General features: G+C 41.5%; 1 protein-coding gene across 1 annotated transcript in view; it reads right to left on the bottom strand.

Annotated features, from left to right (window-relative positions):
* Positions 1-14854: 14854 nt before the first annotated feature.
* PFN3 (profilin 3) overlaps positions 14855-26781 on the bottom strand; it is a 69456-nt gene continuing 57529 nt past the window's right edge. The window contains exon 2 of the mRNA XM_043987377.1: positions 14855-14954. Coding sequence (XP_043843312.1) covers positions 14909-14954 — 46 coding nt within the window. The 3' untranslated portion in view covers positions 14855-14908. The remainder of the gene's footprint in view (positions 14955-26781) is intronic.

The following is a 26781-nucleotide window of genomic DNA, read 5'->3' as shown; positions in this document are numbered from 1 at the left end:
TGTGTGTCCCATGTATTTCACCTAGTCCTGTGAAATTCTCCGAGTTCCAGTGCTAACATCTCAGTCCTCATTGCAGCTCCATGATTTAGCAGTAGAGCACCCCACCAAACTGCTAGGAACGTCCCCCCATCCCCATCTGCCCCTAAGCTTAGATCACTGGCATTAGAACCAGGAAGTGGCACTGCAGGAATCTTGGGATGTGACTAACATTCCTGTGTACAGAATGTGTCTGGTGCTGACAGCTCACTGTATGGCAACTGGCCGCTTCTCTATGTCCAGTGTCCCTGCATAACTGGAACTGTGACCCTGATTTGACTCTGTGTGTGTGTGTGTGTGTGTGTTCATCACCCTTGATTAGTTGCTTAATTCATGAAGTGAATTTTCATTTAAGGATTTCTTGTAAGTAGGGCTTAGTATTGAGGGGAGCCACAGGTAAATAAGACCTTGTATCTACCCTCATGGAAACTTATCATCAAAAGAGATATGACATGAACACACGTAACTGAAATACAAAGTGATAAGACACTATGAGAAGTTGCTGGAAGAAGAGATCATGGCAGATCTGTAACTTAATGGTTGGGGAGGATTTAAATAGATAGAGATGGGAGGAAGTTATTATAGATGGAAGGAACAGCATAAACACAACCAGAGTAATGGGAGACAGTGATATCCTGGAAAGAGAACTGGATTTAGAGCCAAAGGACCTGGGTTCAAATTCTGACTATGTTGCTTGCTAGGAGCAGCTAGGTGGTACAGTAGATAGAGCATTGGCCCTGAAGTTGGGAGGACCTGAATTCAAAATCTCACCTCATGTACTTACTAGCTGTGTGACCCTGGGCAAGTCACTTAACCCCAATTGCCTTAAACATCTGGGGCCATCTCCAGTTTTACACATACACACACACACACACATATCCTGCTTCTTTGAATTTAATTCTATATATATTTGTACAGCATTTACCACACTGCCTGGCATATAGTGGATGTTTAATAAATGCTTCCTTCCTTCCTTCCTAACGGTGCCTAAATTCTAGCTTCCACACAACACTTTTGACCCATAGTAACTTTGAATCTACTCAAACCCACAAATATTTTTCACAGCTATTGTCTAGACTTGTGTCCCTGATCCTGTATTTGTGTAATTGATTTTTTTGAGCTAAATGTATGACTTCATATAATCTGTATGATATTTTATCTTACTGGATTATTCCAACCTGTCAATATGTTTTTGCATTCACAATTCTGGGACAGCTAGGTGGCTCAGTGGATAAAACACTGGCCCTGGATTCAGGAGGACCTGAGTTCAAATCCGACCTTAGACACTTGACACTTACTAGTGTAATGATTGGAATGACGCCACCTGCTGGAGACTTACTGTAGGAAAGCTCCAACATGAGGAGAGGGCCTCTGAGGGCAGGACCATGCGTCTTTTCTTTGGCATCAGGAAGTGATATTTGATTGTGGGAGGAGGAAGGGGGAGGCTGGCGTGCTGGCTCTCTCTCTTTTCTGGAGGACTCTGGTGGAGAAGGGAGCTAAGAATACTCTCTCCCTTTTAATAGATAGATGAATCTAGGCCTTTCTCTTTCTCTTCACCAAATTCTTATTCTCCTTAATAAATGCTTAAAAGTCTAACTCTTGCTAAAGCTTATAATTTATTGGTGACCACTCATTAGATTTTAGACAGACTAGCTAGAATTTTAGCCCTTTACACTAGTTGTGTGACCCTGGGCAAGTCACTCAACCCTCATTGCCCCATCAAAAAAAAAAAAAGAATCCACAATTCCATCACTCTTTTCCGTTTTATGTCATTGGGAAATCTGGTGAGCACGGTCTTTATTGTTTCATCTAAGTCATAGCTAAAAACCATCCCTGGATAGCAAGGGATCTTACAAATTCGATTTTCTCCTACTTAATAATATATCCTAGAATTTTGCTAAGAATAGATGTGACATCATAACCACAAGTTTTTGCTGCCCTGGGATGTGGTTCATCTGGGCCTCATGACTTGAGCTCATTGGAAGCAATTCAGTGCCCTCTAACTATCCTCTCATTGATCTTGTGATTCAACACACCGTCAATGATTTTTGTTCTAGAACTCTAAGCCAGTGTGTTGTGGGCACTTTGGGGGTACTTAAAGAAGGAGCAAACTAGCTAATGATGTTAAAAGCAATAGGCTTTTGTTTGGCAAGTTTGAATTTACACAAGGGAAGGTGCTTCTCTTCAGACTGCCATGTGAAGGGTGTAAGGGCAAGAACAAAAATCAGCTATTTTTTTTCTTCCAAATCTCAATTTCTTTTGTTCATTCACTCATTTTAAACATTGTTTTAAAAAATTTGCATTCCAAATTCTCTCTCCCGCCCCTTCCCCACCCACTGAAAAGGCAAACAAGATACTTGCTATACATACGAAAGTCATACAAAATATATTTCCATATTAGTGAAGAATGAGGACAAAGAGGAGAAAGAAGAGAAATGAGGAGGAGGAGGAGAAGGAGAAGATGGAGAAAGAGAAGAAGGAGGAGGAGGAGGAGGTATGGTTTAATGTGCACTCAGAATTCATCATTTCTCTCTCTGGAGGTGGATAGCATTTTTCATCCTAGGTCCTCTGGAATTGTCTTGAATGGTTATCTTGATTAGAGTAGTTAAGTCTTTCATAGTTGATAATCATTACCATATTGCAGTTACTGTGTACAATGTTCTCCTGGTTCTTCTCACTTCACTTTGCCTTAGTTCATATAAATCTTCCCAGGCTTTTCTGAAACTATCCTGCCCATCATTTCTTATAGCAAAACAGTATTCTATCACAATCATATACCACAACTTGTTCAGCCATTCCCCAATTACTGAGCATCCCCTCATTTTCCAATTCTTTCCCACCACACACACACAAAAAAACTCTGTTGTAAATATATTTGTACATTTAGGTCCTTTTCCTTTTTCTTTGACCTCTTTGGGGTATAGACCTACCAGTGCTATTGCCAGGTCAAAGTGTATACAGAGTTTAGGCATAGTTCCTAATTGCTCTTCTGAATGGTTGGACCAGTTCACAACTCCATCATCAGTTCATTAGTACACCTATTTTCCCTCATCCCCTCCAGCATTTGTCATTTCTGATAGGTGTGAGGTGGTACTTCAAAGTTGTTTTAATCTTCATTTCTCTAAGGTGGTCCCCTGGAATCTCTTTCTTACCATTTGCCAGATCTCCTTACAACTTTAGCTTGAGAGCTCTTGAAGCTGCTGCTGGTTGTCTTGCCACGTTAAAGGCCCACAGCTGGTGTTGTCACTCCAGGCCAGTCCCCACCCCAGTCTTACAGCTCTTTCCTTCTAACCTTCTCAGCTTCTTAGTCTGGAATATATCTTTGACCTTTTGTTGGCTCTGTCATTCCAGAATTTGATTTGATGCATTGTTTTAAAAAAATTTTTTTTCCACTTACATGTAAAGATTATTTTGAGTTCCAAATTTTTCTCCCCCATCTCACTCCTCCCTCCTGAAGCCAGCAAGCAATCTGATATAGGTTATACATTACGATCATGTTAAACATATTTCCACATTAGTCATGTTGAAAGAGAAGCACAACAAAAGGAAAAATGCAAGAAAAAATAAACAACAAAAAAGCAACAACAAAAAAGAAAATAGTATGCTTTAATCTGCATTCAGACTCCATAGTTCTTTTTCTGAATTGTGGAGAGTATTTTTCATTCTTTTGGCATTGTCTTAAATCATTGTACTGCTAAGAAGAGTTAAGTCTGTTGCAGTTGATCATCATACAATGTTGTTGATACTGTGTACAATATTCTCTTGGTTCTGCTCATTTCACTCAGCATCAGTTTTGGGTTTTTGTTGTTGTTGTTGTTAGTTTTTGCGGGGCAATGGGGGTTAAGTGACTTGCCCAGGGTCACACAGCTAATAAGTGTCAAGTGTCTGAGGCCGGATTTGAACTCAGGTACTCCTGAATCCAGGGCCGGTGCTTTATCCACTGCACCACCTAGCTGCCCCTCAGCATCAGTTTTTATAAGTCTTTCCAGGTTTTTCTGAAATCCATCTGCTTATCATTTCTTATGGCACAATAGTATTCCATATATTCATAATTTATACAACTTGGTTAGCCATTTTGTGGCATTGTTTTAAAGTTGTTTGGAGGAAAATATTGAGAGAGCTCAGCTGCTTCCTCTATTCCACCATCTTGGCTCTACCAACCCCCCACTTTCCAAGTCTTAGTTATAAACTTATAGTTTAAAACCACAGTAAGACTTTTGGGACACCCTATATATACACTGTTGGATTAAAGTCACTAGAGAGGGAGAATTACATTTGTATGCCAACCAGCAGTGGGCATCTCGGCCTTGGGTAAGATAACCTTCAGATCATGGCAGAAGAATCAATTATTTAACATCCAAATTATGCCAGGATTTCACCACTCCCCCTTTTCTGTTCAGGGCTGCACAAGAGGGCTGCTCCATGAGACCAGCACTTTATAGAGAATAGCTGATCCTGTCTAGTCATATTTGTTTGACTTCCCACCTCTACTGTTATAGACAGATAGGTAATAATTTTCTGGGAAGCTAAAAGTTTCCAGAAATGTAGATTCTAGAGAAGGAGTTCTATATAGGAGTTCTAGAGAAGGAAAAGGCCAGGAGTAACAGCCAGAAGGAGGGGGACAGAGTGGAAAAGAGAAAAACTAGTCTCCAGGAAACCAGAGGTTTTTTAAAATGACCACAACTTCCCAATAGGAATAGAACTGGCAAGATAGGAGTTGAGTAGTTCTGCCTTCTATTTTCTATTATTGTCCCATTCACTTTGAGGAGTAACCCCAAACCTTTCCTTGGTCTTCCTTTTTTGCCTCTCTCTCCTAAATGACTTTTAAAAGCTTCTCCACCCCCCTCCACCCCTAACATTCTTTTTTTTTTTTTTTGTGGGGCAATGGGGGTTAAGTGACTTGCCCAGGGTCACACAGCTAGTAAGTGTTAAGTGTCTGAGGATGGATTTGAACTCAGGTCCTCCTGACTCCAGGGCCGGTGCTCTATCCACTGTGCCACCTAGCTGCCCCCCCTAACATTAATTCTAATAATTCTAAGCTTCAACTCATTCTGGGCTTCCTGACATTGTTCTTACAAGACCCTTGCATTCATCCTCAGTTACTTGTCCTTGCTTCCATCTTCCATATAGGTCTTTTTAAAATGCAAGTGGTTCAATGACTTTCTTGGGTAAACCATGCTGGTCTCTTTAGATAGTTCTCCATTTTATTCCTCTTTGGAATTGTCTGTGTTTATGACATAAGAATTTTATTCTTAAGAAGCTTCCATCCTCTTCGGAACTTTGGACCCTAGAATTCTACCTAGACTTTTGCTGAACCTTTTGGGAATCAACTTCCCAAACTCTAGGGTGCAGATCAGACTCTGCCTGGCCTTCTCCTCCTTATTCATTAAGAATTTCAAAGTGGCATATTCACTTTCCCTCAAATTTCCCATTATTTTTGCTTCAGCAACTAGTCTCTCTTTATTGGTCGCAATTAGGTCCAGAAGAGTGGTTCTCCTTGTCACTCCCTTTACCTATGGAAGAATGAAGTGATCCTCAAGGTAACAAGAATTTATTAACTACTCTGTTTTTACAAAAGACATATAGAGACAGAGAGGAAGAAAGAGAAAGACAGACACAGACAGATTCAGAGAAACAGATACAGTACTGTGTAAAGAATGTGAGATCTGAGTCAGACAACCTGGATTAGAATCCAGGTTCTGATATTTACATACCATCTATTTGACTTTGGGCAAATCATTTAACCTTTTGAGGTTAAATGTAAACTGGCAGGTTTGGACTTAATTATCCCTAAGATTTTTTTTGACTCTCCCTGTTCTTGTATAGGTAATAATGAATGAGCAGCTAGGTGGCACCATAGTGCAACAAGCAATGGGCCTGGAGTCAGGCGGACTCATCTTCATGAGTTCAAATCTAGACTCAGACAATTTACTAGCTGGGTGATCCTGGGCAAATTACTTAATCCCGTTTGCTTCAGTTTCATCATCTGTAAAATGAGTTCGAGAAGGAAATGGCAAACCGCTCCAGTATCTTTGCCAAGAAAACCCCAAACGGGATCATGAAAAGTTGAACATGACTGAAATGGCTGAACAACAAAACATTCTTGTATAGTTGAAATCTTCTATTACTAGTGGGGTCTGCTTCTATACTACCTTTGTGATCTTCTTCTAGAAGGCATCATTCATATCCTCCTTCTGGTCAATTGGTCTATAATATTAATCTATTATAATATTGCTATGATAAGTGTATATAGTAAACACAATAGAATAGATCACATAGCAAGTAGAAAAACCAGGTTTCCCGAGTTTTTCCACTATAAGATATTCTTTAGTCCCAGACAAAGCTAACTTCTGTGGTCTTTCATTTGGCGTCTCTCAAAGAGGCTCTGCTCTACTCCAGCCCCTGGTTTTCCCTTTTGTTTCAGACCCTTGATATATTCACACTAGTCAACTTGTCTTCTCAGGAGCCTATACTTGTTCTTGGCCTCTGAAAGAGAAAGGAAATGTCTTATCAGGGTTCCAAGGTAACTTTTCTGAATTCAGGCTACCCTGGTATTGTTTCCCTAATAGAGGTTACAGTTCCAGAGATTTCTTGGTGCTAGCCCTTCCCACATTGTTGACCAAGGGATAAGTTTCACACCAGATGTTCTGGGCCAGGCTATAGCATGAGAGTATGGGTAAGATCACAATAGGAATATGCAGAGGTTTGGTGACTGGTGATGCCAATCTTTTGTTTGTTTGTTTGGTTGGTTTTTTTAGTGAGGCAATTGGGGTTAAGTGACTTGTCCAGGGTCACACAACTAGTAAGTGTTAAGTGTCTGAGGCCAGATTTGAACTCAGGTACTCCTGAATCCAGGGCCAGTGCTCTATCCACTGTGCCACCTAGCTGCCCTGGTGATGCCAATCTTACAACTGATGGGACCAGATAGTCATGATGTCTGAGGAGGAAGCCAAGATGTCTGGTTAGGGCTGTTGATTCCATTGTGGTGACTGAGGAAAATCAATAAAAGCCAAAACCATAACCAAATCCTAGAGTAATGACAGGAGTCAAAGTGCAGGGCTCAGGAATCAAGAGTTTGGTCCTGGGAAAGCAACAGGGCATTGACTTAGGCAAGGATTCCCATTTATCACACTAACATCTTTAGGTGCAAGCAAATTCCCCCCCCAAAATTTTTCATTTGAATTTAAAGTTTTTTAATGAAAATTTTTCTTTCTCATTATGAACTTAATTATCAACAAACACAAACATTCAAACACACAAAAACCAGCAAAAAGGATTTTATATGAAGCCAGGAATTTCTGTTACATACAGTTTTTTAAAGTATATGTTAATTTTAACACAACAGTAGCAATATTGTTCTGTTTATTTGTATTCTTGCCTAAATTTTTTTCTTGTTTTTAAATGTTTTATTGATTTCTTTTTGAATCTCTGCCACATCTTATTAATCCATACCAAAGAGCAGTTTCATTGAAAATAATGAATATAGTCAAATAAAACAAATCACTACATTGGCTATGCCAAAAATGTATGCCTCGGGGGCAGCTAGGTGGCACAGTGGATAAAGCACTGGCCCTGGATTCAGGAGGGCCTGAGTTCAAATCTGGCCTCAGACACTTGACACTTATTAGCTGTGTGACTCTGCACAAGTCACTTAACCCTCATAGCCCCGAAAAAAAAAAAAAGCATGCCTAATCCCTTACCTCTTTGCTGAGAAATGAAGAACATACTTTCATCAGTCCTATGATGACCACAATTGGCTACTGCTTTGATTGGAATTCTGAAGGCTTTCAAAGTTGTTTTCCTTTATATTATTGTAATTATCATATAAGTTGTACTCCTGGTTCTGCTTATTTCGCTGTGAATCAGCTGATATATGTCTTCCCAAGTTTCATTGAATTCTTCGTGATTGTTCTTTCTTATGATATAATAATAGCCTATTACATTGATATATGACCATTTGTTCTGCCATTTCCCAATTGATGAGCACCTACTTTGTTTCTCATCCTTAGGCATCAAAAATTACTGATTACATATATATATATATATATATATATATATTTTTTTTTGGTGAGGCAATTGGGGTTAAGTGACTTGCCCAGGGTCACACAGCTAGTAAGTGTCAAGTGTCTGAGGTCAGATTTGAACTCAAGTCCTCCTGAATCCAGGGCCAGTGCTCTATCCACTGCACCACCTAGCTGCCCCACTATAAATATTTTTGTAAATAAAGACCCTTTCTCTCCCTCTTTGATATCTTTGAGGTATATTCCTTTTGTTTTGTTTGGTTTTTTTTGTTTTTGTTTTTTGTTTTTGTGGGGCAATGGGGGTTAAGTGACTTGCCCAGAGTCACACAGCTAGTGTCAAGTGCCTGAAGTCAAATTTGAACTCAGGTCCTCCTTAATCCAGGGCTGGTGCTTTATCTACTGCGCCACCTAGCTGTCCCGAGGTATATTCCTAATAGTAGTATTGCTAGGTCAGAGGCTTAGTGCTAATTAGTGTCTCCGAAAGTATAATTGCAAATTATTTTTCTGAATGGTTGGACCAATTCATACTTTCACCAGCAGGCCATTACAGTTCCTTTCCTCCAAAAGACTTCTAATATTTGCCATTTTTTATCTTTTCTCATCTTTATTAACCCCCTGAGTATGACGTGAAACCCCAGAATTGTTTTATTATTAGTGATTTGGGGTAATCTTTTCATAGAATTGTTGATAGCTTGCATTTATTCTTTTGGGATTATTCCTCGAAGTGAATGGAACAATAACAGACAATAGAGAGAAGGCAGAACTACTCAACTCCTATCTTGCTATTTCTATTCCTATTGGAAAATTATGATAATGGTGAAAAAACTCTGGTTTCCTGGGGACTACTTTTTCTCTGTTCCTCTCTGTCCCCCTCCTTCTGGCTGTTACTCCTGGCCTTTTCCTTTTCTAGAACTCCCTATATCTGAATATTCTTTTGAAAGCTACCTGTTTATATCCTTTGACCATTTATCTATTGGAGGATGGCTTTCGTTTTTATGCATTTGTATCAATTATATATCCTATGTAGTATTAAAGATATTTGATATTTGTGCAAAGATCTTCCCCCCAGTTAACTGCTTCTCTTCTAATTCTGACTTCATTGGTTTTATTTTTATATATACCAAATACTCTCTGGTCTCTCCATCCCAGAAAAAAGCAGGCAAAATCACTCCCTCAGAGTTCTAAGGGTACCCCTGAGGGGCTAAGATGACTGAAATGCCATTGGCTCAAGACTTCCTACCTATGTTGTTTCTCTTCACTGTTAGCCTAGTACTCCAGTTCCATTTAAGCACTTAGCAACAATTAGCTTTTACAAAGCAATATTTACTTCATAGATGTAGTGAAAGCAGAAATCAATCATTCTCCATGTCTCCCATCCCCCAACACATACTAGCCTGTGTCACCTGTGGATGGGAGGTTCAGATTTAACATGGTTTCTGTATAGGATTGGTCCTATCAAGTTCATGTCCAAATGCAGATGAGTCCTGGTCTCAACTACCACTGGGATAAGTCCCAATAGTTGCTTCTTGGAAAGAAGGATGAAAAGAAGGAAGGAAAGATGGAAGGAAAGAAGGAAGGGAAGAAAGAAGGAAGGAAGGAAGGAAGGAATAATTTATCAAGAACATACTATGTGTCAAGCACTTTGCAAATATTCACTGATCCTCACAACCACCCTGGGAAGTAGGTGTTATCATTACTTCCATTTTATAGATGAGGGAATTGAGGCAGACAGAAGTTAAATGATAAACCCAAACAGTTTGTGTTTGAAGTCCTATTGGAACTAGTTTTCTTAATTCCAGGACCAGCACTCTATCTGCTGTACCATCTAGCACCTCTATGGGTCATTGCTGCTGGAATGGCTGTAAAAATCCCAATTCTCACCCTCCTGGACTTCATTTAGCTCATTTTCCTGACCATTTCAAACTTACAAGGCCAAGTGGATAGCTCTCACAGCTGTTGCCACCCTCCTAAATGCCCACTTTTCAATTGTATCTAATTCTTTGTGATCCCATTTTGGGGTTTTCCTGACAATGATGTTGGAGTAGTTTACCATTTCCTTCTCCAGCTCATTTTACAGATAAGGAAACTGAGGCAAACAGGTTTAAATGACTTGCCCAGGGTCACATTGATAGTGTTTGAGAGTGGACTTGACCTCAGGAAGGTGAGTCTTCCTGGTTTTAAGTGCAGTGTTCTACCCACTGTATCACCTAGTTGTCCCCCAAGTTCCCAGAGCAACCATTTAACTAATTAGTCCTGGTCTAACTTTGTCAATGCTTCAATTATCCACTGCTTGAGTTTAGAGGTGGGATTGTTATTTTAGTGGAAAGAATACTAGATTTGGGTTTAGGAGAGACTGAGTTTGAGGCTTACCTCTTGATACTAGCTGTGTGATTATGGGCAACTTTTTATCATCTATTTAGAGCTGGAAGGAACTTTATAAATCATTTAGTTCAATCCCTTCATTTTAACATGTGAGGAAAACTGAGGTCCATAGAGGTTAAGTGACTTGCCCAAGGTCATACAGAGAGCAAATGTTAGAGCCAAGATTTGAAACCAAAATTGATCTTTTAAATCCAAATCAAGTGACACATCTAAGTCTCAGTTTCCTCAAGTATAAACTAATATGAAATAATTATAAAAATAGTAACACTTGTAGAGCAATTGAGGAGTAAATGAGATTATGTATATAAAATGTTATGTAAATATCAACTATTTTAAAAAGACAATATCAACTATTAGAATATAACCTGGGGTTCGGGTCTGGTCCATTTGCATAAGATTATCCTCATTGTTGTTCAGTTGCTTCCAACTCTTCTCGACCTCATTTGGGGTTTCCTTGGCTAAGAGACTGGGGTGGTTAGCTATTTCCTTCTCCAACTCATTTTACAGATGAGGAAACTGCCTACCTTGATCTCCCCTCTATGCATCTTCTCTCTTAGTGCTTACAGAAGGAGGTTGGGAGTGAGGTAGAGGGGTTCCTTCCTTATTCTTTCAGTTGCTTCCACCTCTGAGTGATACCTCTAAAGCTGGATAGGTGACTTTCTCTATTTACACCCATCATATCCAGATTAACCATTGGGAGGGACCCAGACCTTGCTGAACACCATCAGTTTCTAAAGAACAGATTTCCCTCTCAGAACCAATCTAGGGGATTTTGCCCCAGGCTTTTTCCCCTTTACCATTTTCTAAACCTTACACCAATCTCTAGCCCCTGGCTTGAGGGATCAGCCCCTTTGACTTTGCCAGCCCCAAATCTTCTTGGCTCCTCGGATGACCTATTATGACCCCCCTCAAACTCTAAGTCTGTGTGTTTAATCTGTCTCCCAGCCAAGTCCTCCTTGGAGGGAAGAGGCTTCTCGGGCACTCTTTGACCTTGTGAAATTCAGTGATCTTCCGCCCCTCTGCTATGCAGAATGACCTTCCCCCTTCTTCAGCTGCAGCCACTATAAGCAGATACCAGAGTCTGGCCTCTATTCCTTTTCCTTACCACATCCCAGCTATCTTACGTGTTAGGGAGGATATTTATTTACAAGAGTAAAAATAATATTGATTTGGAAATAGAACATGACGGAAAGGCACTTAAAGCATATTGCATTAGAGAGAATTCTGAACTGGGAATCAGAGGGCATGACCTTGAACCATTGTTTTGCCATTTTCTTTCTGTGACCACGGGTGAGTCAATTCCTTTTTCTATGCCTCAGTTCCCTCTTCTGTAAAATGAGGGATTTAGACTAAATGATCACTAAGGGTCCTTCCAGCTCTGTCAAGTCTATGAATCATGAAACTGAAAGTGGGTTTAAATGATTTTTTTTATTCAGGCTAAGTGGGTGGCTCTCATAGAGAAGCACAGATTTAAATTTGGAAGGAAGTTAAAGAGGTACCTAGACCAATAACTCCATTTTACAAATGAAGAAACAGGACCAGAGTGGCCATTGGTTCATCATAAGATTTAGGTCTAGATGTGACCTTAGAGGTCATCTAGTCCAAGATTTACATATCAAGAAACTGAGGCCCAGAGAAGTCAAATGACTTGTTCAAGGTCACAGTAATAAGGACCAGGATCTGACCTCAAACTCAGCACTCTTTCCATTGCACCTAATCAATGCCACACACACAGTAAGTGACAGAACTGAGACTCCCATTCAAGTCCTCTGGTTCCAAATCTAGTGCTATTTCTACTTCTCCGTCCTATTTCCCTCAGATTCTCCTGGCCAAGTATGTGCCGGCCCAGCAGGATTTCCCCATGGGCTTAGAATCTTTGTCCTGTATCCATTTCTCTTATTGCCTCTCAAACAGAATGTTGACCTTGGCCCCAGAAGATCCCAGGCTCTGACTTGGGCCCTGTTCACCTGGGCCAAGCTCCTTTCCCAGTTTAGAATGACAAACTCCCTGTCAGCCAATTAGGAAGTCTGCTGATTGTTGGCAGACTTCTGGCAATCCACCCACGTTCCTAGGTAATTATTAACCAACTGCTTCTTCCTCCTACAATCGTAGATTTAGAACTGAAAGAAACCTTAGAGATCACTGAGTCTGCCCACCCCCCCCCATCTTTGTACAGATGAGGAACTGAACCTTAAGGAAGGCATGGGAGCTGGCCAAGATTCCAGAGACCGTAAGAAGCAGGGCTGAGATTTGAACCAAGGTCCTTGGACTCCAAAAACATCAAATATTCTTTCCACTCAGTTCCTCCCAAGGGACTGAGAAGAAAAGCCCAAGGAAGACCCTAGAATTGGAGAATTTATATTTGGGCAGCTAGGGGGCACAGTGGGTAGAGAGCAGGGCCTAGAGTCAGCAAGACTTGAGTTCAAATCCAACCTCAGACACTTAACTAGCTGTGTGACCCTGGGCAAGTCACTTAACCTTGTTTGCCTCAGTTTCCTAATCTGTAAAATGAGCTGGAGAAGGAAATGAGAAACCACTTTAGTATCTTTGCCAAGAAAACCCCAAAATGGGGTCACGAAGAGTTGGATACAACTGAACAAGAGACCTTGCAGACCAGTCCTCAGGAAACTGAAGCTCAAGGATTAGCCCAAGGTCACAAAGGTAGTAAATGACAGAACTGAGATTTGAATCCAAGTCTTCTGACTCCAAACCTAGTATTCTGTCCACTAGATTCCAATAGTTCAACATGTAAAATCATCAGTGTGCCCAGAGCTCAGAAAAACAAGAATAACTCTACCAGTCAAAAGGTCCACAGAGAGATGCTTCCTTTGATTTTATGGTCCTGCCTGCTGTTCTTGGGAAGCAAGCACTGATGACCAGGAATCTCCTGTAGAGACATCCATTTTACTATGTCAATCTTTAATTTTAGCTTTTTTTTTCGGGGCAATGAGGGTTAAGTGACTTGCCCAGGGTCACACAGCTAGTAAGTGTCAAGTGTCTGAGGCCAGATTAGAACTCACATCCTCCTGAATCCAGGGCTGGTGCTTTACACATTGTTCCACCTAGCCGCCCCCAATCTTTTGTTTTAAATTATACCAAACAATTTTATTTTCTCAGTGAACAAAAATCTGGTTTTTTCCTTTTTTTTTTTTTTTTGCAGGGCAGTTGGGGTTAAGTGACTTGCCCAGGGTCACACAGCTAGTAAGTGATAAGTGTCTGAAGCCGGATTTGAACTCAGGTCCTCCTGACTCCAGGGCCGGTGCTCCATCCACTGCGCCACCTAGCTTCCCCCTTGTTTTTTTTAAGGAAGGACATTTAATGAAGCATAGAGCACTCTCTCTCACTGGCATATACACCAATAGTGGGGCAATGGACTATGAAAAGGGATCCTGCATGAGGGGCCCAAGTGTGGGGAATCTATGGGGGAAAGAAATCTCCCACTGGTAGCAATGCAATATGAGTGTGCTGATCTCACTGGGCACATTGTCTCAGCTGCACCTGCCTTTTGTTGTTGTTACTTCAGTTTTACACTCTCAGTTTTCTTGATGTTTTAGTTTTCTATTATAAATAGTTACAGAGTGCTCCTACTTCATAAGAGGTCTCCTGTAAAAAGTAGGCCAGGTAAATAGAACTAATGATTTATTTAATATATTCATAAATATATTTAATATGAGTAAATAGAGTAAATCATTTATTTAGTATATTGGTAAAACTAATATAGTGACCTGGTCTGAAGGTAGCCTTTCATATATATAAGTGACCCCCCCATTTGAAAAAAAATTAATGGAAATATATTTTCTGTCTTCCCACTCCTACCCCACAGACAAAAAATAAAATGGAAAAGGGAGAAGCAAATTTCTTGTAACAAATACATATTACTAAGCAAGATAAATCCCCCAATAACTGTACACAAATATGTGTATATACATATATGTGTATATACATACATATATATGTGTATGTCTCATTTCCCACCCCAGATCCATCACCGCTTTGTTAGCATGTCTAATAGTGACTACTCTGGCTCCTACTTCCCGAAGGTTACATCTCACCTCTATTTCAGGCTTCTCCATTACTTTTCACAGAGTTTGGCAGTATCCAGTTTCTCTGCCATTAACTCAAGACCCCACCGATGTTATTTCCTCAGTTTTAAGAGTCCCTTGTACCCTAGTTCCAGTTTAACCACATAAGAGTCAACTGTCACTTTTACAAAGGAATATTTCCTTTGTAAGAAGAAATATACAAACATCCCTCTCAATGTGCAGGGGCATGACACCTACTTACACCACCTCAGTCTCTAGGGAGGGAAGAGGGAAGAGGGTTTATGGTTTAACACAGTTCCTAGATAGCACAATCACATCAAGTAACAAGTCCAAAAACCCCTTTGGCCTGTGTCCTGGTGCTCCGGATTCTCTGGGCTTCCCTGCTGGGCTGGCAGCATCATCCAGCCTGGAATCCTGCCTTCAAGGTCACCATAGCTCAAGCTCTGTCGTCTGGGAACTCAACTGTCTGTGCCTAAAATTGAAAAAAGCAAAGGAAGCAGACCATAAGTCCAAGCCTGATTCTTGGGTTCATGGGGGTAAAAGAGGGGAAGGAAGGTAGCCCTTCCCCTCACCCAGTGAAGTTTGTGGCACCTGTGCTGTGTGTAAATGGGACATTCACTCCTTCTGGACACAGCGGGAAAGAGGAGCAGCCTGTCCCGGTCTGACAGTTTTAAAGATATAGCCTGTTCTAGCTCTGTGGCCAGTGGGAAAAGCTTCTCCCACCTACATGGTAGTGGAACACGGAATGTCTTTTCCCAGAAGCAGATCCCTGGCATCTCCCACATGGGCACCCCGTGGGGCTGGAGAGAGTAGAGGGACCAGTCCTAAGTTCCCTCGCCACCTCTCCAGTCCAAACTAAGTAGACATTTGGTTTTCTTAGGCACTGTGAAATGGAAAGAGAAGAGTCTTAGAACCCAAGACCTGGGGTCTGGCATTAAAAGTTGTAGGGCTGGGGCAGCTAGGTGGCGCAGTGGATAGAGCACAGGCCCTGGAGTCAGGAGTACCTGAGTTCAAATCCGGCCTCAGACACTTAACACTTACTAGCTGTGTGACACTGGGCAAGTCACTTAACCCCAATTGCCTCGCTAAAAAAAAAAAAAAAAAGTTGTAGGGCTTTGATCAAGTCACATCACTTCCTCTGAGAATCGCTTAGCTACCTTTTTTTGTAAAGTGGGACCATGACGCTTGTGCAAAAGATGCTTTCATGACATGTAGAATCCAGGTGCCTTTTGGAGGTTTTTCTCACTCCTGAGGCATGATGACACCAGTCTTTGGCCTACTGAGATGCAAGCCTCACTGACAGGAATAGTATTCACAGTGTTATAGGATAAAGGTTTATTCAAAGGCAGAAAACAAAAGAGATATATATCCTTGATGGATCAATTTTTAATCCAAAGTGAATCTCAGGTTACTTATAATCCCAAACATACTTTGCTCCTATGGCAAAGGCCAGAAATGAATTCTTGGACTTGGTGGGAATCAATTCTTTATCCACCCATGTCTCCCCTCTATCTGTCAGATGCTGGGCAGTCCCACGGTCATCCTGACAGCTAAATCAGTCTGCTGAGCACCAGAGGGTGCAGGGGATAATGCCAAAAGATCTGCAGCTCTCAGAAAGCCAGCAAGTTCTGTCTCTGATCTGTAGCCCCTGTGTTGGTGGTACTGCTTACTTTTTTAGTGGGGGAATGTGTGTGTGGGGTGGCTACATGCGCATTATACAATTAGACTTTTATGGCTTATAGTGCTCCCACCCATCAGAAAATTGCAATGCCTTCCCTCCTTTCTGCATTTCCACTTAATCTAATACAAAGCATGACATAATGAAGTCAAGCAAGCAAGAATGGCTTAAGTATAGAAATTCTTTACTTATAAGCAGAAGGAATGAAAAAATATATTAAAATGCAAAATATGAATATATATGTTCAGTCATTTTAGTCATGTCTGACTCTTTGTGACCACATCTAGGATTTTCTTGTTAAAGATACTGGAGTGGTTTCCCATGTCCTTCTCTAGCTCATTTTACAGATGAGGAAACTGAGGTAAATGGACTTGAGTAACTTGCCCAGGTTCACACAACTAGTAAGTGTCTGAGGCCAAATTTGAAATCAGGTCTTCCTGACCCCAGGCTTGGCACACTCTGCCCATTGTGCCACCTATATATACATATATATAATCATATCTAATATAATACTATAAAACATGATAAAAATATAAAAAAACTAAATATATTAAAAGATATTAAAACAACTACCATACAGTCTGCCCCACCTCACCTCCAAGTCACAACATATATGCACGTACTTTTCCCAGAACTGGCAATCCAGGCACTTTTTGGTCTATAAGCAAGCCAGCCCAAGAATTTAAAGGGATATATGTCTAGTGCTTAGATTCAAACCTCCCCATTGTCTGTTAATGATGCCCAAAGAAAACCCAGGAATTCAAGAAATACAGTTCAGGTAGTAGGGCCCCAGCTTCCCTTTTAGCAAGGTCCACAGAGAGGGAGGAGGCTTCCTCTCCATTCCCACCCCAAGCTTTTTCATTAATGGTCAAAGTTCCCAGAAAGTCAACATCTATTCGAAGGACTAAGGATGTGAGACATCTCCCATGGGTTTTTTGATCACCATTTCTAAATCTGCCCTCCAACTCCTTGCCTGAATGGCTGGTTCACCAGCTGTCTTCAACAAAACCCTTCTCATTCCTCACTGAAAGCTCACCATTTATGGAACAGTGAAACTGGGATCAAGGGCAGGGCCAGGAGTGAGGAGAGACTCCCCCTACACCCACCACTCCTCCCTCTCCCCTTGTACACATCTGCATGCTGGGTGCATCCTCACTGTCTTCCAAATAGACTCTTCTCGTCTTTCAAGCGCCTATGGTAGAAAGGTGGTCAAGCCCACTTTCAGAAGTTTTATGGGTAAAGCTGACCTGGGTGAGGACAGGGATGGGGAGGATTGAAATAAAGCCTAACTACATTCCTCGCTGCCTTTTATTTACAACTTTTTCCTCGTCTCTTGGTAGAGTAGTGGCTAGTGGCTTGAGACATATATTATCTGTCACATTGAATTCAGTGATCTCTGAGGATTCTAAAATATTTTGGACTCATGTGTTCCCTAAGTATTATATTCTAACAGGCCTCCACATTTAACCACCAGAGGGTGCTGATGCCCAGTTGACTGATCTTGTTCAACAATAAGCCCAAACACCGGCAGTCACGAATTCACCTGAACAGTATGCCACCAAAACCAGAGGGCTCTCTGGGGACGTGCCAAACAAACTCTCTATGGGTCTCAGGCTGCCTCTGTCTCCTCGGTTCACGCTTTTTATGGATGCCAGTGCTCATCTTGTGGCTTTAGAGATGTGCTGTGTAGATTTATCTAATTAGAGTTGGAGGCCTTGTGGTGCCTCCATCCACAAGAGACTCCATCCTTTTTCTTTTGTATATTTCCACAGAGTCATTCATGCCAATATAGTTTAACTACATATGGTCCTTTACTCATAAAGAAAGAAGCAAAAAATAATAAAAATCAAAATTAAAACAACTATAAGGTTGACTCACTAAACAAGTATAAGGAGGCCCACTCATGGTTCCTCCCAGACTCAAGCAACCCAAAGCTGTCTATAGGAATGGCCCAAATCCAGGACTCTCAAGAACATTGAATGCTTAGACTCAGACCTTTCCCTCAGATTAACATCTGGTATTTCTCCACAGGTATCCCCCAAGGCTTTTTTTTTTTTTTTTTTACTTATAGCCACTCTTTCCAGAGGGTCAGTGTCCTGTCAATTGAGAGACTTAGTACTTGGCAAACCTTGGCTAGTCTCTTGGATACTGATTTCTCGGCCAGCCATGCTGGCCTCCCCCACTGCTAGCCAATGCTCAGCTCTGGACATGCCAGCAGCTTTTCCTACCACATATTTTCTGGTTACTTTATAGCATTCCCCTCTAGGGCTACTTCTCAATTTCCACACACACTGGCACCTCATGTCCCCAGAAAGCAACTGACTCTTCCTCCCTTCAAAGTTCTGGAAGTGTCCCTGAGGGGCCTGTGGGAGGGTCTGGAAGGGCGGAGTCCTAGTACTTTTGCTCACAAGCCCCCATCTGTTGCGCTCTTTGTGGTGCAGTTAGCCAGTGAGTCTTAATTACCTTTTAGTTAGGTATATTTACTAAGAAGGCATAATCAGAATAGTTAATAGTTAAGAGTCTGGGATACAATCTCCCATAAATATATACAGAGTTCAAGGGGAAATGGGACTCAAATTTAGGGAGTATGTGTGGCAAAGTAGTAACTCAAAATTCCTGATGATTAGAAGTTCTTTTCTCTCTTAATAGAGTCCTCATATAACTCCCTGAGGGATAGTTTTCTGTTGGTCTCAGAGGGTGAGCATTTCTGTAGAGTCTATAACTACAATTCTCTTTTTTTTTTTTTTTTTAGTGAGGCAATTGGAGTTAAGTGACTTGCCCAGGGTCACACAGCTAGTAAATGTTAAGTGTCTGAGGCCGGATTTGAACCAGGTACTCCTGACTCCAGGGCCGGTGCTCTATCCACTGAGCCACCTAGCTGCCCCAGCTACAATTCTTTTAACCCTAAAGAGGTTGTGCTTCCTAAAGCTGCCTTTCCTTGGAATGTCTAGTTGTCCTTGGGCTACCATTATTCCTGAAACATAGGAATCAGCTGGGAAGGGAAGCCCCCAAATTCTGACTTTTTGACACATACTAGGTCATCCTCTGATCAATGCATTGAGGAGAGGAGAGTGTGACATTCCTTCTGGGCTCACTCCTTCTCTCTGACCTCTCACCTCCTCCACCCTTGATTGTCCTCTGCTACTTGGACCACCCATCAGCTGTGGGAGTGGAAGCAGAGCACAACTATACTCCCCCTCCCCCCATATCCGGAATTCACCGCCTCCTGGAATGGTCCATCCTATCATTCATCAGCTCCATTAGAAATATCTTCCTTTGATTGAGCTGAAACTTCCCTTCCTCTAGATTTCACCCCCTGCCCCTAGTTCTGCCCTCTGGAGCCAAAAGAGAACAAGCCTAATCCCTCTTGCACTTGGCAACCTTTCACATACTTAAAGGCAGCTAGCATGTTCTCACTGTCTTCTCCAGGCTAAGCATACCCAGCTTCATTAGCCAATTCTTGTCCTGGTGTCCTCTCTAATCCTCTCACCATCTCAACTTCCCTGCTTTGGATGTTCTCCAGATTGTCAATGTACTTAAAATGTGGTGCCAAAAACGAACTGGATACTTGGGTACTCTGAGGTCCGATCCAAGTAATAATGGTCACAGACAACAGGACTTTCATCATCCTTATTTTGGAACCTGAGATGCTCTTTTTTTTTTTTTTGTGAGGCAATTAGGGTTAAGTGACTTGCCCAGGGTCACACAGCTGGTAAGTGTTAAGTGTCTGAGGCCAGATTTTGAATTCAGGTCCTCCTGACTCCAGGGCCAGTGCTCTATCCACTGCACCACCTAGCTGCCCCCCTGAGATGCTCTTAATGCAGTCTAAGATTGCAGGAGGTTTGTTGCCTGCCACATCCTAGCTGCTGACGGCTTGGTGACTGACTGATTTATTGACTGACTCATATGGAACTTTAAAATATGTACAAGCACAGAAACAAATTAAAGCCCATGGAAGACTCCCAACAGAGGGGATGCCACAGAAACATGAGTGCCATCTATTTTCTTTTTGATACGCAGATACCACAATAAAATTGTTTCTCCATGGCCTGTTGGAGTATAATGCGTATGCGATGCATATGCTCCACTTACTCCATAATTCCCACATGTCCCTGGGATTGACGTGGGGCTAATGTATTCCTAAAGCCCCCATCCAGTGCCTGTTCTATTAATAGACCAGGCAGCAACCACACGTCAAATAGCAACACATTTAATTGAGATGGAATTCGAACGTGAATAAAGGGAAAAGGCAAGCAGTAGAATTGTTTTCATCCCTTCTTTTATACAAATGAGGACAGATCTCCCACTGACAAACACACTGCTTAGGAAGGGTTTGGGACCTGCCTCCACAAACATTTTCCCAGAAAAGTCATACTCCAAGGTGGGAGAGTAGTGAGGCTTCCATGGTAACCATCTCACGTCACACTTAGAAAATTTCTCCTACCTGAGTCCTTGAGGTTTCATCTTCCAGAAATCTCGATGCTAGTTGGCTCCACCTCTTGAAGCTCTTTAGTGTGGCCCAAGAACCCCCTTGTCGTTAGTGCTTTGCCTAGAATCTCAAGGAAGCTGGGTGGCGCAGCAGATACGAGATCTGGGTACAGTACAAGAGTTCAAGATCTGGGATCAGTAAGATCTGAGTTCAAATCCAACCTCAGACCTATACTGGCTGCATAACCCTTGGCTTGTCATTTCTTTCTGTTTCAGTCAGTCAATCAATAAGCTTCTGCACTGTGCTAAGTACTGGGGATACAAAGAGGCAAAAGATACTCCTAACCCTCAGGGAGGTCTAGTCTAATAGGTGAGACAACAAGTGATCATGCCACAGCAATCTATATATAGGAGAAATAGGAGATAATTGAGAGGGGGTGCCCTAGAATTAAGAGGAATTGAGAAAGGCTTCCTGAGCGGAGAGGGTTTTTATTGGGACTCTAAGTCAGGAAAACCAAGGAGAAAAGAGATGAGGAGAGAGAGCACTCTAGCATGGGGGACAGTCAGAGAAAATACCAGGGGGCTGAGAGATGGAGTGGTTAGGAGGCCAATGTGACTGGATTGAAGAATATCGGGGGCAGTGTGAGGTTTGGGGGGTTGCTAGGTTATGAAGGACTTTGAACACCAAAAAGAGCATTTTGTATTTGATCCCGGAGTTTCCTAGGTTGGGTAACTACCTGCTCAGACCCATGCTTTAGGAAAATCACTTTGGTAGCTGTATAGAGGATGGATTGGAGTGGGGGAAAGACTTGAGACAGGCAGATCCATCAGCAGGCTAATGTAACAGTCCAGGCATGAGGTGATGTGGGCCTGCAATAAAGTGGTGGCAATATCAGAGGAGAGAGAAGGAGACAGAAGAGATGTGGCAAAGGTGAAACCCGCAGGCCTTGGCAACAGATGGATTATGGGGATGGGGTGAGATAGTGAGGAATTCAGGATGATTCCTAGGTAGTGAACCTGAGAGACCGGGAAGATGGCGGCGTCCTTGACAATAAAAGGAAGTTTGGGTGTGGGAAAGGTTTAGGGGGAAAGATAATGAGTTCAGTTTTGGACATGTGGAATTTGTCTACTGAACATCCAGTTTGAGATATCTGAAAGGTATTTGGAGATGTGAGGCTAGAGGACAGGAGAAAGGTTAGGGCTGGATTGGTCAATTTGAGAATTATTAGCATAAAGATAATAATTCAATCCATGAGATCTGATGAGATCGCAAAGTGACATAATATAGAGGAGGAAGAGAAACCAGCCCAGGACAGAGGCCTGCGGGATACTCGTGATTAATGAGCATGGCCTGGATGACGATCCAGCAAAGGAGACGGAGAAGGATCATTCAGATAGGCAGGAGAAGCAGAAGAGGTAGAGAGAAGAGAGAATCACAGAGAGGAGGGTGATTGAGCATCAAAGGCTGCAGGGAGATCAAGAAGATTGAAGATTGAAAAAAGGCCACTAGATTTGGTAGCTAGGGGATCATTGGTGACTTTGGAAAGATCAGTGTCAGTGGAATAATAATGTTGGGAGTCACTTATAAGGAGTTAAGAAGATAGTGAGAGGGGTCAGCTAGGTGGCTCAGTGGATAAAGCACTGGCCCTGCATTCAGGAGGACCTGAGTTCAAATCTGGCCACAGACACTTGACACTTACTGGCTGTGTGACCCTGGGTAAGTCACTTAACCCTCAATGCCCCACACACAAAAAAAGAATGAAAAAGAAGATGGTGAAAGGAGAGGAAGGGGAGGTAACCATTGTAGATGGATTTCTCAAATTTTAGCATAAAGGGCAAAAGAAATATGGAACCATAGTGGGGATAGAAGAATGGAATCATTTTCCTTATATGCAAAATGGGGGTGATAGCAGCACCTGACTTTAGGATTACTGTAAAACGAGAGGATATTTGTGAAGTGTTTTGCAAACCTTAAAGCATGGTATAAATGCTATTTGAGACTTAGAAGTTCACGGTTTTGCTACTGTATTCAGCATCTGTGATTGTTATCACTGAAGCCATCCTGTGCCACACCTACTGCTGCTGGTCTCCACAGCCACCACCTGCTGAATCTCCAGCCTCTCTCTTGCTCTCCATCTCTACAGCCTCCATCCTCTGGAACTCAGCCATACTGTCACTACTGTTGCTCCCCCCAGACAGACTGTAAGCTTCCAGAGGGCAGGGACCATTTCATCTTTGTCTTCCTATTCTACATCTAGCACAGTTTTGGCACTCAGTAGAAACTTAACAAATGCTTGTTTAATACCACCCTTAGACCTGGGAGAGCTTTGTAAGACCCTGCACAAAAAATTATTAAAATATAAATGAGGGGGGCAGCTAGGTGGTGCAGTGGATAGAGCACCGGCCCTGGAATCAGGAGTACCTGAGTTCAAATCCGGCCTCAGACACTTAACACTTACTAGCTGTGTGACCCTGGGCAAGTCACTTAACCCCAATTGCCTCACTCAAAAAATATATTTATATAAATGAGGGGCAGCTAGGTGGCGCAGTGGATAAAGCACTGGCCCTGGATTCAGGAGGACCTGAGTTCAAATCTGACCTCATACCCTTGACACTTACTAGCTGTGTGACCCTGGGCAAGTCACTTGGCCCCAATATAAATGAAAAGGGGGCAGCTAGGTGGTGCAGTGGATAGAGCACTGGCCCTGGAGTCAGGAGGACCTGAAGTTCAAATCCAGCCTCAGACACTTGACACTTACTAGCTGTGTGACCCTGGACAAGTCACTTAACCCTCATTGCCCAACCAAAAAAAACCCCACCACAAAACAAAATATAAATGAAATGTGTAGACTAAAACATCAATTATGAGTAACCTGTGCAAACAAGCAAACGTTACCTTATTTATATGGACTACATGGTAATAGAATATGGGAATATCCAAATACACCTAAATTAAGCCAGCCATCTGTCCTGGGTTCTATTACATGAAGGTTCTACAAAGGCTGGGGAAATATAGCATGCAGGCTGGTGGTAAAAGACCACCATATGGGAAAAGCTCCCAGTTGGGAGCTAAGGTAGTGAGCTGCATATGGGCAGGAGGGATGTCTCCATTTCCTGCATAAGAATGAGTTGTTGGGATTTTCCACAGTGTTCCAGGACCTTCACACTGTCCAGGAATCCTGGGGCCAGACTAGTGGCTGAGGGGACCATAAGCAGGGAGTGATAGAACAGGCTGCTATATTTGCATGATTTTCCCAGCAACCCCTAGAGCCCTCCTCCAGAGCCTGCCTTGGCTGCAGAGCTACCCCCTGTCTGAGAACTCTATCCAGGTGGCTTTTCTTTGAATTCACAAAATCCCCTGTATGGATGAGAAAAAATGACATCCTAAAACATTGAGGATATTCTCTCCAACAGCAAGATGGAGTGAGTAAGTATAGGAATGACCTGCCAACATCATGCTCCCACCCCCAAAACACCATGGGATGGATCAACCATACACAGGAAGAAAGGAAAGAAACAAGCACATATTAAGCACCTACTATGTGCATGTCAGGATATCACTTTCATGATATTCTTGGTCCTCTTCAAAAATGAAGGAATGGGGCAGCTAGGTGACACAGTGGATAGAGCACTGGTCCTGGAGTCAGGAGGACCTGAATTCAAATCTGGCCTCAGACACTTAACACTTACTAGCTGTGTGACCCTGGGCAAGTCAGTTAACCCCAATTGCCTCACCAAAAAAAGAAGAAGAAGGAGGAGGAGGAGGAGGAGGAGGAGAAAGAGGAGGAGAAGGAGAAGGAGGAGGAGGAGGAGGAGGGGGAGGAAGAGGAGGAGGAGGAGAAGAAGAAGAAGAAGAAGAAGAAGAAGAAGAAGAAGAAGAAGAAGAAGAAACAATAGACATTGTGCTAAGTGCTTTACAAATATTACCTTATTTGATCCTTACAACAACCCAGGGAGGTAGGTGCATTTATTATCTCCATTTGACAGTCGAGGAACCTGAGGCATACAGAGGTTAAGTGACTTGCCCAAGGTCACACAACCAATAACGGTATGAGTAGTATTCTAACTCAGGTCTTCCTGACACCATTGCTTTCTCCACTAAACCACTTATTGGACACATCTCAGTTATTAGCATTGAAACTTTAGAATAGTAAATTTGGATTTGGAAATACCCTTTTCCCTTCTCTGTTGCTTCAATGGCAAGGGGAGGGGCAGTGGAAGGGAGGTGGGGAACTAGAAGTAGAGAGATAATCTGTAAAGAAACAAGTTTCAGTTCAATGTAAGGAGCTGCCTAAAAGCTGGTTCACAGAACAGATTGGCCCCTCACATACTCTAGTGATGTGACCATGGACAAGTCACTTTGATTCTTGGTGCCCTGGGCTAATATGCATCCTTATCAGTAAAAAAAGTGTGTTTATTTATAAATTGCATGCATATGCTACTGTACTAATGTGTCATATTATGAAACTGACACACACAAAAAAGACATTAAGGAGCTAAAGGTAAAATCAATAATTTTAACATATTTTATTTTATTTATTAATGGTACAAACCCTTTTTGTTCTAACTAAAATATTTTTAATCTTTAAATTTTGATATTAATAGCATACTCTCTTTGTTCTGAGTGGATAACTACCTGGGATATCATGTATTTACTTCTTAGAATTTATAATATGTACCACATTGCCTGCTTGAAAATTCTGGAAGTGTTACCAAAATTATTATTTTTATTTTTCTTTCTTTTCTTTTCTTTTTTTTTTTGCAGGGCAGTGAGGGTTAAGTGACTTGCCTAGGATCATACAGCTAGTAAGTGTCAAGAGTCTGAGGCCGGATTTGAACTCAGGTATTCCTAAATCCAGGACCGGTGTTTTATCCACTGTGCCACCTAGTTATCCTGCCCCAGCCAAATTTTTTTTTTTTAAGTGAGGCAATTGGGGTTAAGTGACTTGCCCAGGGTCACACAGCTAATAAGTGTTAAGTGTCTGAGGCCGGATTTGAACTCAGGTACTCCTGACTCCAGGGCCAGTGCTCTATCCACTGAGCCACCTAGCTGCCCCCCCAGCCAAATTCTTAATAATTCCCAAATCAAGTCACTATTTCTTCAAATTTGCCTTTAAAATATATTATAATCAGTGATGTTATGATGCCACACAAAAATCAATATTAAGGAATGAAAAATAAAATCAACTATTTTAAATATTGAATTTATTAGTAGTACAAAATGCTTTTTGCTCCAACTAAAATATTTTTAAAGATTTAAAATTTTAGCATACTCTCATTGTTCTGATCAGCTTTTGAAGTCTTGTATTTGCTTCTTAGAATTTATAGTATGTAACTCATTGCCTGCTTAAAAATGCTGGTAGTTTTACCAAAATTCTTAATAATTCACAATCAAGTCACTATTTCTTCAAATTTTTCTTTAAAATATATTGTAATCAGGAATGTTATGACTGTAACCATAATGAATTTGAATTGAAAAGTTCTCTTGTCTAAAGAAGGGGCAGATTGACAGTCAACATTAAAGTGTGAATGCTCACTAGCTCATCATATGGTATAAAATAATGTCTTCTGTTATGTAACATTATGTTAAAGGCTGGATAGTTTGTAGACTGAAATATTTTAATTTTGCACTTTCCATGTTTGGTATGTGTTTAAACTGACATATACAATAGTGAGGAAAATGTATGGTGACATTTTAAAAATGAGAATATTGTTATGTGTTTGTATCAGCAATGGAAATGTAAGCTCCACTTGATTTCATTTTCTTAAATTATAATTTTGATTTATATTTGATAGAAAGAGATTATTATTTTAATTTCAAGCAAGAAATTTTATATCTGAAGCTTTAAAAAACAGGGTACTGTGATATTTCACTCTCTGGTTTATTTGTACTGAAAACACACCGAAGAATATTTTAAAATAACAATTTAAATTTTAGTGTAAGATGCAATAAGAATTATCTTTTAAATTATCTATTTCTTGAAAATAAATACCATGGGGGCAGCTAGGTGGCGCAGTGTATAGAGCACTGGCCCTGGATTCAGGAGGACCTGAGTTCAAATACAGCCTCAGACACTTGACACTTACTAGCTGTGTGACCCTGGGCAAGTCACTTAACCCCAATTGCGTCACCAAAAAAAAAAAAGAAAGAAAGAAAGAAAGAAAAAGAAAATAAATACCATGATAAGGGCCT

This window comes from Dromiciops gliroides, chromosome 2 (assembly GCF_019393635.1).
Source record: "Dromiciops gliroides isolate mDroGli1 chromosome 2, mDroGli1.pri, whole genome shotgun sequence".
Lineage (NCBI taxonomy): Eukaryota > Metazoa > Chordata > Mammalia > Microbiotheria > Microbiotheriidae > Dromiciops > Dromiciops gliroides.
The sequence above is the reverse complement of the archived record's forward strand: the minus strand, read 5'-3'. Positions and strand labels throughout refer to the sequence as shown.